The 19,187-nt window shown below is 39.9% G+C and overlaps 1 protein-coding gene and 1 pseudogene across 2 annotated transcripts in view; one reads left to right on the top strand and one right to left on the bottom strand.

Annotated features, from left to right (window-relative positions):
* The first annotated feature begins 11,795 nt into the window (after positions 1-11,795).
* On the top strand, positions 11,796-12,981 carry LOC131948037 (ribosomal RNA small subunit methyltransferase NEP1-like; annotated as a pseudogene).
* The window catches only part of LOC131948082 (testin), a 28,027-nt gene continuing 21,731 nt past the window's right edge, over positions 12,892-19,187 (bottom strand). For both annotated transcript variants that reach the window (XM_059309584.1, XM_059309582.1), the window contains exons 6-9: positions 15,660-15,872; positions 15,016-15,174; positions 14,488-14,579; positions 12,892-14,084 (exon numbers count right to left, since the gene is read on the bottom strand). In XM_059309584.1, the coding sequence (XP_059165567.1) occupies positions 13,946-14,084; positions 14,488-14,579; positions 15,016-15,174; positions 15,660-15,872 (603 nt within the window). In that variant the 3' untranslated portion in view covers positions 12,892-13,945. The remainder of the gene's footprint in view (positions 14,085-14,487; positions 14,580-15,015; positions 15,175-15,659; positions 15,873-19,187) is intronic.

The following is a 19,187-nucleotide window of genomic DNA, read 5'->3' on the forward strand; positions in this document are numbered from 1 at the left end:
AGTTGTGGCCCCTGGCTGTCCCAGAGTTGCCCCTGGCTGTTACCAGAGTTGTCGACCCTGGCTGTTACCAGAGTTGTCGCCCCTGGCTGTTACAAGAGTTGTGGTCCCTGGCTGTTACCAGAGTTGTGGTCCCTGGCTGTTACAAGAGTTGTGGTCCCTGGCTGTTACCAGAGTTGTCGCCCCTGGCTGTTACCAGAGTTGTGGTCCCCGACTGTTACTAGAGTTACTGCCTTTCGCTGTTGTGTTACCGCCCTTGTTTCTCGGATAAAGCTGTCTTTACATGGCGAGTTGCTGGTAGCTCTTTTATTTGTCATCCTGTCTTAGTTTACAACAGTTGAGTAGTTGTGTCTCTATATCTGAGTGAGACTTCATTAACACGATATATGTAACGAGTATCAATATTTTAATCGAGGGTGGGAAGTAAACTGTTTAAAGGTTTGTTTGCAATAAAAGTCCTAAGTCCATCAATCCATCCATGTGGCACTACACCACATGTAGGGCTTTGGTCAGCTTCACACCAACTTCTAGCCTGTCTTTTTCTTCCACGCCCATCTGGGCTGAGTTTTTAGAGCCGAGCGCGCGCTTACTGAATCACGTGACTTGTAATGGAACAACTACACAGTCGTTTGGACAGACAGTTTGGGGGGGGGGGGGGTTTACACGTGCATCAAGACTCACTCACGCCGTCTACTGCTGGGCTGGTCAAGCGCTGCATGTAGCGTGCACATGACCCACTTTGGCGGGCAAGCAACGACCCGTGACCAGACGCCATCTTGATGGGTCAAACCTGTGACAAGACGCCATCTTGAAATTACAGCTGGGTTATTCTGTAGCGTCTTGGAAAAAAATAAAAGAAGTAAAATATCCTTTCAAACCTTCATGGGGCAGGTAAAGTTCACATATATCTGTGGCCTATGAAGGGATGGTGTGGTCAACACTAAGCCCATCCGCCTTTACTTTCCCTAATGCAAGTCATGTACCCACCAGTGCTCTTAGTGCCAATAACGTCACAAGGTCGGGGGTCACTATGCGATTGTTGGAAAAAAAAAGTCACAGGAAAAAAGTCACAGGAAAATAGTCACAAATAAATATATATTTGTATGTAATGTGTTAATACTTTTATGTATTAAACCCTAGGTAGTGCCGCTCATTCTTTCCATGGAAGTTAAATGAAAAGTTATAAATAGACCAGGTGTTTAGAAATAATTATTAGTTGAAAGCTTAAAGATCTACAAAGGAGAATACAATGATTAAAAACTGTAATAATAACACCGACATTTTTTTTTCTCCTCTCCTGTAAGTTGTCTTAGTTTCGCAATATCGTGACCTTGACAATGGCAGAGACAATGTGTCTAAACTATCCCAACTCTTGATGTTATTTGCTGATATACATTGTACCAACAGGCTGTCAAATTAGATTTTTAAAATATATGTTGATTGCGACATAGCTTGGCGAATCCCGGTCACATGACTCCCGTATCGTCTTTCTGCTTGTCACGTGATGATGAAATGTTTAATGATTGGTTTTTAAATTTCTTATAGCGGCTATCACGAGGGTAGAACAGGGTTAAACCAAACAAAGCATTCAAACAAAATCTAGATCTATCATACTCTAGTCCTTTAATGCCATACCAACAATATCTAGATCTATCATACTCTAGTCCTTCAATGCCATACTAACAATATTTAGATCTATCATACTCTAGTCCTTTAATGCCATACTAACACTGACATTATGCTAGGACAAGAAAACAGCAGGTCTTTATATACTCTCTAAACTTGTAAGAAAAATGTTGAGATCTACTACAAATTTAAAAAAAAAAACTATACGGGAAAATGGGATGAATTGAACAAAGAATACAGGATACACTCAAAATACAATCAACCGTCTTCTCCCACGACAACTGCTGTTTGAAGTATTCTGTTGTTGACGGTTTACTGTCCCCAGCTAACAAACGGTTTACTGTCCCCAGTGAACGAACGGTTTACTGTCCCCAGTGAACGAATGGTTTACCGTCCTCAGATAACGAACGGTCTAGTGTCCCCAGCTAACGAAGAGTTAGTGTCCCCTGATCCCCGTGTATAGACCCCAACACCCCCACCAAGTGTGTACCACACTACGACCCCTGATCCCCCTATTAAAACCCCTAACACCCCCACCAAGTGTGTACCACACTACGACCCCTGATCCCCCTATTAAAACCCCTAACACCCCCACCAAGTGTGTACCACACTACGACCCCTGAACTAAGTGTGTACCACACTACCACCCCTGATCCCCGTATTAAGACCCCTAACTCCCCCACCAAGTGTGTATCCCACTACGACCCCTGATCCCTGTATTAAGACCCCCAACTCCCCCACCAAGTGTGTATCCCACTACGACCCCTGATCCCCGTATTAAGACCCCTTACTCCCCCAGTAAGTGTGTATCCCACTACGAGCACTGTATTAAGACCCCTAACACCCCCACCAGCTGTGTACCACACTACGACCCCTGTATTGTGAGTGACCTACATGCGATGTGCACGTAAATCCTGTGGCTGACCCGTCGCTGACTCATCGGTCACGTGGGTAATCATCAGCTGGACACTGGACGTCTCAAACCACTGCGCATGCGCAGAGCATGATACTGGAGTTATGACGTCACAGCAGACGTAACGTCTGAACCAATCGCACAGATAACCTTGACACGGATATAGACTTAGGCTGGGTGGACTGTGTAAACAACAATAGGGCACTTAGTCTAATCCTGTAGTCAGTCTAATCCAACCAAAATCATTACTTACGTACACTAATGAGCTCTAGACTTAATGAAATGTGGGCAGATAATTTTGTGAGTATGGAAGTTGTTACCGTGCTGGACTGGATGAGATTTACCGTGTCAAGGTCGAATGATTTAGCACACCTTAAGTGAGCATATACCTCCCCTCCCCTACACCTTAAGTGAACATAGCGTGTAGTATAGCACTGGTCAACATCCACCCCCCCCCCCCCCATCCCCACACACACCCTCCGTGTCTATTAAAAATCGAGGTCATTCGTTTTAATGGTAAAAAGGAAGAAACCAGAATGACGTGGGTCAAGGTCAACACGCCCCGGTGACCTAGTATTTACGTTCAGTGGCCAGTTCAGAATGCAAGTGGAGTTGAACACAACAAATCGTATTGTAAATCTGCCAGGACAAAGTTTGCTTGATACAATCGTGACAAGAAAATGGAAGGAGAAAGGGAGACAATGTATTCATAGAGGAATTTATTTGTTAAACATCACAGATATGGTCGGCTAAAATACGCATATACAACTTGTGGATTTGAAAACAAAACAAAATAATAAATGCAGTCACGGAACAAAAGGATCACATGGAAAAAATGCCAAACGTATTTTTAAATTAAGTTTTACAAAGTCTTCCAAACGAGTTTTGTTTAATGATAAATTATTATAAAGTGAGAACAAAATTTGAAACTGTTATATCACATCTCAATTGATTTTCAATTAAAGGAATAATTCCATAACACAGTCACTAAAACACTCTTCAAACAATACATAACAGTGACAAAGTTTCTGCTGACAATGTCAATGTTTGTTTTTTAGTAGTGACAAAAAAGTCAGCCACTGAAAGAAGAAATCGCAGAAAAAAACTCAAATATTTAAAAATATATAAATTGAATGACTTGAAAATAATTCTAGATTGCGTGTCAGTAAATATACAGTAAATAAAATTTAATGAACCGTATAGGCCTAGTAAAGTATGAAGGCATTAAAAGGCAACAGTAGCATTCTGACTTTCATCTTCACAATAGGTACAATCTTCGAGGGTTTTGTAAAGTTTTTGGCCTAATGTATGAAGTTTTAAAACCAAACTGCTGTATTAATTTTAGCGAAAATTTCATTCGACTCGGTCTGTGGAGGCTTAAAACTTTAGTTCGAAGAAATGTATATTTGCTTAGAATTTGTTTATACTTTTATGTTTTCAGAAAGCAACATATTTTAGAGATGGGCGTAGGTTGTATTTTTGATTGTAGGAAAAAAAGTCACAGGAAAAAAAACACAGGAAAAAAAAACAACAGAAAAAAAGTCACAGGAAAAAAAGTCACGGGAAAAAAAGTCACAAATATATATTTGCATATTTGTTAATACTTTTATGTATTAAATATTTAGAGAGTGCAAATTAACTTAGGATTAATTAAATGTAATGTAATGTGTGTAGGCTGTATATGCATAGGAATTTTTATCATTCATCTAAAAATATTTATTATGAAATATGTAGATTGTAATTATTTTAAACTTAAGATTAGTAGCATTTAATACAATGCTCCAAAGTCCACGTTTTCATCGTGTTTTTTTTAAAAATACCAATATTAAATTACCGTGAAATGGTAAGTTCATCTGACTTGCTGCCCTCACCTCATGGCAACAATAGTTATGTTTAGATGTTTAGTTCAACCACCTTTACTGCCCACATTTATCACGCTCATTACATAACAAAACTTAGGATCAAAACAGAAAGCCGACAAGGTTCAAAGGCTGTCATTGACGCATAACGTCAACAACACAAAACATGTCCGGACAATGCCTACTGAGGAGAGGCCGACCAGAGAATAGCCTACGGCAAAATGTGCCTAAATTTCTTTTATAATTAACTTTTCTACCGCGTATTTAACTAAATACGTAACAAAAGTTGAGATTGTTGTGTTAATTATCTTAGAGTATTTTTACTTACAATTGTTATAAATCATAATGCTTTTAACGTCTATAAATAATTTATACTATCAAAAAAATACAACCCACAACAATAAACATACAAAATTTTACAATTCTTAACAAATTAATAAAAATATTTCTAAAAAGATTTTTGTGACTTTTTTTCTGTGACTCTATTTCTGTGACTTTTTTTCCGATAAAACTTTTCAACTGTGTTTTTTTTTCCTGTGACTTTTTTTTTCCGTTCACCGTATTTTTATAGTAATATTAATAACACATGTAAACATATTTTGTCTGAGGCAATTTTAATTCCATTACACAATCAAATTAAGTATAATGTTCCAACCTTCTCGGTTTTCATCGTGTTTTTTAAATACTAACTTTAAATTAGTGTGAAATGGTATATAGACGTATTTAATGTGACTTGTTGTCTTCAACTCATCGCATCAATAGTTTAACCACCTGTACAGCCCACATTGATACCCTTATGCACAACAAAGATTAGGACCAAGACAAAAAGCCGACATGGTAAAAACATACAAAACGCAACCTACATTTCTTTTATAATTAATTTTCTACCACGTATTCAAATTAAATTTATTTGAATACGTGTTATTCAAATTTTATTACACATTTAATATGTAACAAAATTTGAAGTTCATGTGTAAATTATCTTATAGTATTTTTCGTATTGTAAATACAACTGTCGCATTATTATTATAAATCATAATGTTTTTTTTTTTAAATAAATATGTTACTAAAGACACCACCCTTATTTATAAACATCCCAAACGTTACTACTCTCAAAACAAGTTAATAAAAAATCTAGTGACAATTTAAGCGCAATTTCCTTATGTTATCCATAACAATTTTTAATTTTTTGTGACCGAACGAAAGGATATTTTTTGTGTGCTAAAAACCTACACGATGCTCAGTTTAAATGTTCTTCATATGCCTATAAGAAGCTCAGTTTAAAAAAGTAGTAATTAATTTTTTTGTGACCGAACGAAAGGATATTTTTGAAAACTTTCTTCGGCAATAGTGGTTTAAATTATGGCAGGAATCGATTGGTAAATGTTTCAAGTCGCTAAGTGGTCTGGTTGCCGAGATATGGAGCAAAAACTGCATTTGTTCGAGGTTTTTTGGCTTTTCCGGGAAATCCAGGAAGGAATTCCGGGAATTATTTTGGCCCACAATCATCCTTGGAACTTGCTTAACATATTTGTTTTGGAACTAGTCCTCGATATTGCTTCGTTGAGGAGGAGATACCACTTAAAGCTGCGGACACACATCCATCCATACATCCATCCATCCATCCAGAAATGACGAGTTAATAATCGCAATTATCCGTATGGAAATTGCGCTAAAAAGCCTACACGATGCTCAGTTTAAAAAAGTAGTAATTAATTTTTTGTGACCGAACGAAAGGATATTTTTTTTAAAACTTCTTCGGCAATATTGTTCTGAATTATGGCAGGAATCGATTGGTAAATGTTTCAAGTCGCTAAGTGGTCTAGTTGCCGAGATATGGGCTAAAAACTGCATTTTTTTCGAAGTTTTTTGGCTTTTCCGGGAAATCCAGGAAGGCATTCCGGGATTTTTTTTTTGGACCACAATCATCCTTGGAACTTGCTTAACATATTTGTTTTGGAACTAGTCCTCGATATTGCTTCGTTGAGGAGGAGATACGACTTAAAGCTGTGGACATCCATCCATCCATTCCCAGAAATGACGAGTTAATAATCGCAATTCTCCAGAATGGAAATTGCGCTAAAAATAATCAAATTTTTTCTTAATTAAATTTATACACATTGCGAGTTTTGAGTTTTTTCAGTGACTATATTTCTGTGCCTTTTTTTGCGATACAATTTTTCCTTTGTAGCTTTTTTTGTGAATTTTTTTTTTCCATTGACTTTTTTCTGTGATTACATCAACCCCCCCCCCCCCGAAGAGATGCCTGGAAGAAACTCTGCATATACAGTGACACCTGTATATAAACACCATATACAGTGACACCTGTATATAAGCACTTTACCCATCGACACACACCTCTATAATATAAGACAGCTCGCCACACCTTTCAATGACATGAATATCATAAATACACTTCAAAATTGTATTCATTTTTTCCACATTTGTCTTCAATGTTTGATGCTTCACTTCTACATAACATAGTACATCTACAGCAGGTTTACTTAAGGATTGTATGGGCTTCTCTGAGATTATTTAAACATATGATTGTATTGATTTCTAGACTGTGAAACTATGATTGTATTGATTTCTAGACTTTTAAACTATGATTGTATTGATTTCTAGACTGTTAAACTATAATTGTATTGATTTCTAGACTGTTAAACTCTGATTGTATTGATAACTAGACAGTGAAACTATGATTGTATTGATAACTAGACAGTGAAACTATGATTGTATTGATTTCTAGACTGAAACATATGATTGTATTGATTTCTTGACTGGGAAACTATGATTGTATTGATTTCAAAACTGTGAAATTATGATTGTATATTGTATATCTCCTGTCTTTCCTTATAAAAACTCTGTTGACCCATCTAACAGTTGACCACAGATTTCTTGCTGGGTTTTCACCCCGATGTTTCAACAACGACGTTATTAATTCATGGGTGGGGTGGGGGGGGGGGGGGGGGGAGAGGTGGGGAGGTGGAAGGGAAGGAGTGGGACGGAACGGGGGAGGGGTGGGACGGGAGGGGTGGGGTGGGGTTGGGTTTCTGAGACGCCGGAACCAGGTAAAAACATTCTATAAATAGACGTCGATCGTTGAATCCAAGGTTTGTAGTAAATGAAAGCTAACACTACCCCCCCCCCCCACACCCGGCACACATCCAGTCTAACCCCTACCCCTACCCCCGCTACACTTTCAGTCTACCCCTCCCTCTCCCCCACTACACCATTGTAGCTGTTTCCCTAGATATGAATAATAACCAAGGAACTTTGCTGTCACGGGAACTCAGATTTCAATCGATGCGCTGTAAAAATAGCTCACTCAGCGGTCTCGTGCTGAACTGGCTGCTCACGCTGACCTAGAAACAATCGGCTGCACGTGAGCCTGGCACGTGCCGGATGTCCAGATTTCCGCCATATTTACACCGGGTTTTTTCTCTGTCAACAAAGCCATTTCATTTTTTTAAACTCTGGCTATTGCATCATAGGCAAAACAAGTTTATAATCTAGAAACGAAACAAAATCGTTGATTAAATATTAATACCACGCTATTTGCGGAAAAGATTTTATCGTTCGAGAAATCGGTGTCCGTTTTTCTAATCAGCACTTTATAAAGTGAATAACATTTTGTACGAACGGAACTGAAATTACCTTATTCTCATTCATTAATTTAGTTATATCCGTTGACTTTAAAGAATTTAAAACTCTAGTGTCCAATACCACCCTTGTCTTATATAGGAATAATTTAAAAAGTCGTTGTGTTCTTTGATGATTTCTGCCCACACCAACCACATCACACCCCACTCCACCTTTCACCCTACTCTACCCTACTGTACCCCACCCACACACGTACACCCACCTTAAGAACTCCTCATACATAATCCCACACCTCCCACACCATCCTCTCTTCACACATACCCCATACATCCCACACCAGCCTCTCTCCACATATACCCCATACATCCCACACCAGCCTCTCTCCACACATACCCTATACATCCCACACCAGCCTCTCTCCACACATACCCCATACATCCCACACCATCCTCTCTCCACACATACCCTATACATCCCACACCAGCCTCTCTCCACATATACCCCATACATCCCACACCAGCCTCTCTCCACATATACCCCATACATCCCACCAGCCTCTCCCCACACATACCCCATACATCCCACACCATCCTCTCTCCACACATACCCCATTCACCCCACACCAGCCTCTCTCCACACATACCCCATACTTTCCCACACCATCCTCTCTCCACACATACCCCATACTTTCCCACACCAGCCTTTCTCCACACATATCCCACACATCCCACACTAGCCTCTCTTTACACATACCCCATACATCACACCATCCTCTCTCCACACATACCCCTCACATTCCACACTAGTCTCTCTCCACACATATCCCATACATCCAAGCCTCTCTCCACACATATCCCATACATTCCACACTAGCCTCTCTCCACACATACCCCACACATCCCACACTAGCCTCTATCCACACATATCCCACACATCCCAGCCCCTCTCCACACATATCCCACACATCCCAGCCCCTCTCCACACATTGACCATAACTCCACCACGCCCACACATACGCCCTCTTCACACATACACCACCCACACCAAACCTCCCACCCCATACCCCACACATAGCTCTCACCACCCACGCGCCTCCCTGCTCCCCACATAGCCCACCGCACCCCGTCACGATTGAAGGAAAAAAAAAAACACAGTAAAAAAGTCACAGGAAAAAAAGTCACAAATATATATTTGCATTGAATTTGTTAATACTTTTATGCATTAAATATTCAGAAAGTGCAAATCAACTTAGATTAATTTAATATAATGAAATGTGCGTATGTTGTATGCGTATCGTGAAATTTATAACACATATTTAACATGTATTTAAATTCATTACAAATTTGTGGTTGCTGTGTAAATTAGGTTACAGTAGATGTACTTTTTAGTGTTATAAACCACAATGCTTTTATCGTTTATAAAAATGCTAAAGACAACAACAACCCACATCAATAAACACCCACAATTTTACAATTCCCAACAATTAAAATAAAAATATTTATTAAAAGATTTTGTGACTTTATTTCTGTGACTATTTTTCTGTGACTTTTTTTCCTATCAAAAACTGTGACTGTTTTCTTTGTTTTTTTCCCGTGACTTTTTTCCCCGTTTACCCCCGTCACACAACACTCCCCACCATCTCACACAAATAGTTCGATGACCCCCCCCCCCATTTAACTTTGGTCAATCAGGTGCTGGCCTTGGCTGGATCTACTACAACCGTCTACACGACACACTACACACTACACGACACACTACACGACACACTACACGGTGTACACTAATGGTTACACACTACACCTTGTACAATATACTCAGCACATTACACACTACACATTACACACTAAATGTTATGCTTTGCAAACTACACGTTTTATACTACACTTTACACCAACTACCAACACACCAAATCTTTAACAAAAAAATTGCAAAGTTGCCAACCGAAAGCAACTCTTTAACACACCACAAACTACACACATTTGACGTTGAATGTGACGTATTCGGCTTTAGTGTGTGTGGGTGGGGGAGGGGGGGGGGAGAGCTTAGTCAGAAATATCACCTCAAATCTTATATAGTCATGTATGTCACATCAAATGTCAAATCTTATATAGTCATGTATGTCGCCTCAAATGTCAAATATCTTAAAGTCAATAGACACGTCATGACTAAACTTGACTATACACTTTTATGATTCTATGCCACCCTTCACGGAGCTAAAGAAAAAGCCGCGATATTTGGTTACTTCCCCTGGCCGAATATTTGTTGCCTTTTTTGTTGTAAGGGGGACTACTCTAGAATTACTATTTGGTAAATAGTTTCTTAGTTTATTTCCCTTACATGATAATTTTATACGACGTGTTAGGTGAATGGATGGTGTTTCTGATGTAGTGTAAGGCTAGAGTTTAGGGCCAGTTGATTAATGATTTCACACGAAAATCAATAAGTTATGATTTGAAATAAAATGCCAGATATTGTGATGTTTATAATGTGACATGCGTTTTGCTGACACACTACACAAGCTACCTATCCTATCCTAACTACCCCATCCATCCCATATATCCTATCTATCCCAGCTTCCTCATCCTATCCCAGATACCAAAACCATATCACAGATACCCCACCTATCCCAGATACCAAAACCATATCCAAGATACCCCATCCATCCCAGATACCCCATCCATCCCAGATATATCTACCCCCACCTACCCTCCCCTCCCCAGATATATCTACCCCCACCTACCCTCCCCTCCCCAGATATATCAACCCCCACCCACCCTCACCTCCCCAGATATATCTACCCCCACCTACCCCCCCTCCCTAGATATATCTACCCACACCTACCCTCCCCAGATATATCTACCCCCACCTACCCCCCTTCCCAGAATATATCTACCCCCACCTACCCTCCCCTCCCCAGATATATCTACCCACACCTACCCTCCCCAGATATATCTACCCCCACCTACCCTCCCCTCCCCAGATAAATCTACCCCAGGTATGGCTTGACCTTGAAATCCTCGCCAAATTCGCCTTTAAAGGTCAATCTACTTTCATCCCTTCCATGACACTGCGCATTTATTTTTGTTTAGCCGGTCAAACAAGTACACGGAAACAAGAGAGGTAACTCAAATGTTAGAACAACATCAGCATTACCTGCCCTTACCCGCCGTCCTGGCCAATCAAATACATTGCCAGTAAAATGAGGTGCCAACCAAACCAGCAGTATAGAATCGACATGAGATAGAGAGACACGAGGTTTGGTCTAATTTAGAGCCAGCAGTATAGAATCGACATGAGATAGAGAGACACGAGGTTTGGTCTAATTTAGAGCCAGCAGTATAGAATCGACATGAGATAGAGAGACACTAGGTTTGGTCTAAGTCAGAGCCAGCAGTATAGAATCGACATAAGATAGAGAGACGCAAGGTTTGGTCTAAGTCAGTCCTATCTGTTCCTTGCTGCGCTACCACGGAGCCGAGTGGTTTGGCCACATTTCCACAAGTCTATTAGGGTGCTCAGGGATTTGTTTATGTTATTCTCATAGTAAAAAGCCAACCAATTTAAATTGTTGAAATTGTGATGTTTGTTTCGTTCAAATGACCACAACACGATAGATGATTTACTATTTTTATTTGTTTCAGTTTTGAATGAAATCACATAATATGTTGTATCAACCGTTAGGACATTGGGGTCAGACATATGACATGAGATGATGACATGACATACGTGGATGAAATGACATGATGACATGACATATATGGATGAAATGACTTGATGACTTGACATACATAGATAACATGACTGTTAGACGAGATACATGAATAAAGTGACTTCAGATGACATGAATTGATAAATTACTTACGATGACATGAAATGGATGAATGACAATAATGACATTATGAAGTGGCATGTCTTATTTTAAACATAAAATCACAAATTAATTAAGTAATCAAGGCATTTTAGGATACTGAACATTTAAATTATAGTTACACTTGTGTGCTACAAGCAAAAACGACTACTCGTACTAAAATAACCTTTTTTTAAAAACTCAAGAACAGCAACTCGTAAAACAATTAACTTTTTGAAAAGGAACAAGAGCGGCAACCCATTTAAACGTTACAACTCCAATTAGACATTGCAACAACTTGTAAAATATTTATCCTTTTATGTTTTACAAATCGTGAAAAGTATTACTGAGGGTTAAATTTAAAAACAACAACTAGACACTACAGATATACATTTCAATTCTTAATACACACAGGAAATATAGACCATTCAAAGCATTTTGTTTATGCTTACATACATACATACACACAACAATGATTTACTGATAATCCTAACTATAGAAAAAAAGTCTGAAAGAACTGAAAGTGGAAGAGCATGGTGAAGACGAGACTTTCGCTCAAAAGCCAAAAGTTATTAAAAGTGTATGTAAAGATTCTCAGGAAAAACGGTTAATTGTAATACTGGATCAAGCATCTTTGGAAACAGTTAAGGTAGGACAGAAGTATGAACTTTTATGTTGCGATAAACACAAATGTTGGGAAGCGCATAAAAAAATGTTTCAACATGTCGGCCTGACATCACACACCAATGTTTCCTTATGCTAATGGATTCACCTCTCAACAGGGCTAATCTTTAACAGGTTAAAACTGAGAAGAATGTACATATAGAAATCGACCCTCAAACTCGCATACATCGCACATTTGACAAATTTTGTGGGCTCATGGCTCAACCGTTGGACAAGCTAAGTATCAGGGCAAGTGATGGCCCGCAGAAACTTTTAAAGGTGATCATAAACCCAGTCAGTGACCACCTCCCCACAGGCTGTCCAAAATCCGCCATGTCATACAGTGCTGAAGAGATTGTAGATGTGAGAGATTACGTAACCAAGGATAGGCCTGCTGTTTTTGGTATAGTAATTATCCTCTTTCTGCTGCAAAAGTTTGTAATGCATTTGAAGAAGTTTGGGGTGTCAAATAAAAATGATTGTAAACAATGAAAAAAAAAATCCTAACTCTAGTCTATTCCAAAGCCAAACGCTAGCGAAAGACCTAGAAATTCTTACCAAATTTTTATCGCCACGCACATAATTTCTGAATAATCTATTGTCAAACTCTGATAGCACTATACACGTCACCAGTGGTATATCAAATGTCTGCTGTAGCGTATATCAAATGTTTGTTACATATAAAATATCTGTAATACGTCAAAGTTTTTGAATATAAAATATATCAAACGTATGTTGTATATCAAATATCTGTTGTATATCAAAGGCTGCTAAGTTAAGTGGAAAAATTGTATGTTTAGCACAACCCGAAATATTACTCAAAGTTTTTACAGACATGGTACAATAGATAGAGACATTTTCTCAAAATAAAGGCATGACATGTCACCATGACATCCAATGTCACCATGACATCACATATCTGTCTATATGGCACTAGGAAAATGTAGAAATAAAAACTTGGCGATAGGGACGCTTATGAGAATCGTTAGATACTCAAATACAAGATATGTGTACCCAACTAAAGTTGTACCAAAAGCTGTAGTTGCAGTTGCTGATTGGCAATTACTGACTTGTAATTAGTACAAACCAAAACACACACAACTTTATCCTCCACCTAACACACACACACACACACATGCAAAACCACATACACAATTAAATATTAAATCTTATTCAATCTTTTTAATATTTATAAGATATAAATATTAATAAGAGAAACGGCTCTGTATACCATTTCAGACATTACAAGACTACTTTGATTAATTAATTAGTTAATCTAATTAACTATAAGTCAAGATAAAAAACATTCATCAAAAAATAATACACAGTTATTGTCTCTGTAATTATACAATGGAAGAAACTAATCTCTGGGCACTTGTGTGGGGCGGACTAAATAAATTAAGTGAACAAAAGTTCTGGTCCAATGTGGCAAGCCTGTCACTGGGTGAACTGTCTGGCAATAGAGGCCGTATAGCAGGCTGGGCCAGATAAATGTCGACAGTTCATGCCACAAAACAGTTTTCCTTCCTTCAGCAGGAACGGCTGATTGAGTAGGTTCCGGCCACACGAATGACAGCTGTTACAGACGAAAATAATTAAATAATAAATTCCATATCTAAAGACTTGATTAGTGAAACAAATACCTGACATATTATTGATCTAATTAGATGATGTTCAGATGACCTGCCTAAAGCGCTTTTGTTCAGAATTTACCCATAATACAAGCTATAAAGTCAATAGTTACATTATTGTATATGGCCCAACCAAGTGGACCAAGGGAGAGAATGACGCTTGACCCGATCCACGTGAAACTTCTTAAAGTATACGATGACCCATGTTAACTGGTCCATGACCCAACTACCTGAAACAATGTGACCCATGTAAAATGACCCATGACCCACCTACCTGAAACAATGTGACCCATGTAAAGTGACCCATGACCCACCTACCTGAAACAAAATGACCCATGACCCACCTACCTGAAACAATGTGGACACGCATGCCAGTGCAACTCCCCGTGAGTGACCCCCGGGGCATCAGCCGTAATGGGGCGCTGGCACGTGCTGCAGATCTGTAGAGCATGGAGCAGATGTTGGACACCACTTAGCAGAAATTAAACATCTTAGATAAACTAAAAACTATATGCAGCTTACAGCCCCCCCCCCCTCCACCCTTCACTGCGATTCAGAGTTTTTTCCAGGCATTTTTTCGGGGGGAAAGGAACTTACATAGCAAATATATACTTTTACCAATGTCCGCTCCCCCCCCCCCCCCCCGGAAAATTTAGTACGCCCCCCCCCCCCTGGAGAAAAAGTCTGAAAGAAATACTGCTGATACTGTCAGCCATTGCTAAAAGATTTATACAACTTTAACGTATACTGTTAGATCAACTGTCAGCCATTGCTAAAAGATTTATATAACTTTAACGTATACTGTTGGATCAACTGCTGATTTTAGGTGTCACTCGGTGTAACCTGTGTGTAGCGTGTCGACCTTCTAGAACTTACTTTACTGAAGAGTTTATCGAAGCACGTGACACAGTAGGGGTTGTTGTCCTTGGCTATGTACCTCTGGCCCGCCAGGGTGGCGTCGCAGTACCAGCAGCAGAAGTGATGCACGTGCCACGAGCGTCCCTCAGCCTGCGTGTACTCGCGGGAAAAAATAATCTGAAATGGTGGAGTTACTTCCCTTTTTTTAATCATTCCAAAAAAATATATTTTGCACCAAATGTCTGTTTTCACAAAAGCCACAGATATCAAGTAATAACCTTCCCAAATTGTCACATACACAAAAACATTAACTTTTCCCCAAAGGTCACGCAACACAACATTGTTACACATCATGACCTCGCGTGGCCAAACATATAACAAGATTGTTACACAACATTGTTACACATCCTGACCTCATGTGGTCAAACAACACGAGATTGTTACACATGCTGACCTCACGTGGTCAAACACCACAACATTGTTACACATCTTGACCTCATGTGGTCAAACATAATACAACATTGTTACACATCTTGACCTCATGTGGTCAAACATAATACAACATTGTTACACATCTTGACCTCATGTGGTCAAACAACACAATTTGTTACACATCCTGACCTCACGTGGTCAAACACCACAAGATTGTTACACATGCTGACCTCGTCGCAGGCCGAGCACCTTGGGTAGAGCAGGTCGGCGTAGTGCCTCTCGCAGTAGACGTGTCCCTTCTTGCTGAAGTAGATCATATCGACCAGCAGCTGCCGGCAGGTCAGGCACACGAAACAGCCGGGGTGCCAGCACTCGCCTGGTACCTTGCTGGCGATGACCGCCGGACCCCCCGTCTCCATCTTCTGCTGGCAGCTGTGACAGCCCTGGTGGGTGCAACAAGGATAATTAGAACCTAATTAATTGCAATTTTAATCCGGAGAAAAAGAACTAGAAACTAGATCTTAAGACAAAGCTAATGTGAACTTTATCAACACGAAATTAATAAAAAATTTAATCGAGAGAAAACAAGAACTTAAGACAAAGCTAACTAGAACTTATTCAAGAAAAAAAACTAATTAAAATGTCACGAAGACAAAACATATGAGCGGTAATTCAAGATTATCTAACTCATGATCCCAGCCTCTTCGCTTTAATTATACCTGGATTATTTCCCCTTACAGAAGTTTGTATTTTGTTACGATCATAAAATTCACACTTCTAAAAGTACCAGACGTAAGGAACTATCTTGGCAAGAAGACTTTAGAACATAAAAAGCTTCAGGTATTTTATTTTCCAAGACTTTAGCGAGAAGAAACGAGATGGTATAAAAAAAGTAATAATAATTTATTTTATTTTGGTTTCCAAGCGCCAAATTGAAGCGGAAAGTATAATGCTCATGTTTGTGAGGGGGAAATATAACTCTAAGTTCAAACAGATTTCTTTTCACTAGCACATTCAAAATTGCGATAAATTTACCAAGTCTTTTAAAAATATTTTTAATGTGGTATTTATGTAACATTCACAGCACCCCACAATCTACCATCCCTACCCTACCTATTACTTATCCATCCCTACAATCTCTACCACTCCCCTTCAATCTTACACCTCTACCATCTCCACCTTTTAAACTCGTATCGCACCCCCCCCTCCTAAAAAAACCTGCTCGTAACTCTACGTGAGGTAACAAAAGAGAGGGGGAGGTAGAGGAGATCAGCAAAATGGGGTAGTGGGGGGGGGGGGTAGGAGGATGGGGATAAAAAAAGATAACGTGAGGTAATGGATGCGGGTCTGCAAGTTTTACCAGTAAATTTCACCTTCAGTGCCAGTTATCTGTTGCGGTCGATGATTTGTCAACATCGTTAAACTCGAATTCAATTACCTGAGGCTAAACGTCATACCCAACACACATACACATGTACACACACATGTACACACACACATGTACACACACATGTACACACACATGTACACACACATGTACACACACATGTACACACACATGTACACACACATGTACACACACATGTACACACACATGCACACACACATGTACACACACAATGGATACACACAAGTACACACAAAAACATGTACACACACATGTACACACATGTATACAAACATGCACACACATGCACACACATGCACACATGCACACACATGCACACACACATGTACACACACAAACATGTACACACAAACATGTACACACGCATGTACACACACATGTACACACGCATGTACACACACAAGTACACACACATGTACACACGTGTACACACATGTACACACGCATGTACACACGCAGGTACACACACATGTACACACATGTACACACACATGTACACACATGTACACACACAAACATGTACACACACAAACATGTACACACACATGTACACACGCATGTGCACACGCATGTACACAAAAATGTGCACACATATGTACACAAACATGTACACACATATATGTACACACATACTAATACAGTACACACATACTAATACAGTACCTACTAAACAGTCGACAGTATGTACTCGATGCAAGTTTTACAAGTATCGATAAATCAAGGCATTATCCGTAGTTTTAACGCAGACATGGATATCAATCATCATCTTTAATCCTAAACTTTATTTTATTTTTAACCTTAATCCTACACCCAAAGCTGTTACATATTTATATATATTCAACACACAAAGACACACTCGCACATTTACTCAGACGTGCTACTCCCTCTCACTCAACCCTCACTCCTACCCCCCTCCACACACACACACACACACACACACACACACACACACACACACACACACACACACACACACAGAATTTCTTCCAGGCATCTCTTCGGCGGGCTCCACCCCCACCCCCCCCCCCCACCCGAACGAAATTCAAATAGAAAATATATAATTTTAACAGTGTCCGCCACCCACCCTCTGAAATTTTAGTCCGCCCTCCCGAAAATTTAAAGTGACCCCCCCCCCCCCAACCCCCCGGAGAAAAAAGTCTGGAAGAAACACACATGCATCACAAACGTAGCTAATAAATTTCTGTTATTTCAACCGTGACGTCTGCTGAAGGTCCGCGTGATCTAGGCTGGGGGTGTAGTTACAACATCGGTGGGGGGGGGGGGGGGGGTTAGCTACAACATCTGGGGTGGGGGGGGGCAGACACAAAATTAGAGGGAGGGTGAGATGGGACATATAATGGCGTATGCTGACAAATGTAATATTACTCGTAACACAAGAATAAAAGCTATACATCGTGTCAGCTATACATCGGGTCAGCTATACATCGTGTCAGCTATACATCGTGTCAGCTATACATCGTGTCAGCTATACATCGGGTCAGCTATAGATCTTGTCAGCTATAGATCTTGTCAGCTATACTTCGTGTCAGCTATACATAGTGTCAGTTATACATCGGGTCAGCTATACATCGTGTCAGCTATAGATCTTGTCAGCTATACATCGTGTCAGTTATACATTATGTCAGCTATACATCGTGTCAGCTATACATCGGGTCAGCTATAGATCTTGTCAGCTATAGATCTTGTCAGCTATACATCGTGTCAGCTATACATCGTGTCAGCTATACATCGGGTCAGCTATAGATCTTGTCAGCTATAGATCTTGTCAGCTATACTTCGTGTCAGCTATACATAGTGTCAGTTATACATCGAGTCAGCTATACATCGTGTCAGCTATACATCGTGTCAGCTATATATCGTGTCAGTTATACATCTCGTCATGGGGGATGTCAATCTAAAACTAGTGTTGTTTTAATACAATTAGACTACCGCTATAGTGCCGAACACCCAAGGCAATACCAATTCCTATACCAAGGCTGTATCAGCTCATGTGTTTATAGTTATTAAGTTATTAAAATAAAGACCATAAGACACTTATAGCATCGATGTTTACATTACCAAAGTGTGAGGGTCCCCACCCACAACCCACACCCAGCCCCCACCCACAACCCACACCCAGCCCCCACCCACAACCCCCACCCAGCTCCCACAAGCCACCGCCCACGTCTCCCTGGCTCTGAAAGTCGGGCAAATTCGGTCCATCGGCGACTTTTTATCTGCGTGCACGACCAATCAAATCACTTTCTCAGAGGGAGCCAACCAATCAAATCACTTGCTCACCGGAAACTCAGTTCACTGCCAGAATGTAAATCCGATCTTTGTGGGAACA

Source organism: Physella acuta, unplaced genomic scaffold (genome assembly GCF_028476545.2).
Source record: "Physella acuta isolate Inbredline_101_S28 unplaced genomic scaffold, ASM2847654v3 ptg000622l, whole genome shotgun sequence".
Lineage (NCBI taxonomy): Eukaryota > Metazoa > Mollusca > Gastropoda > Physidae > Physella > Physella acuta.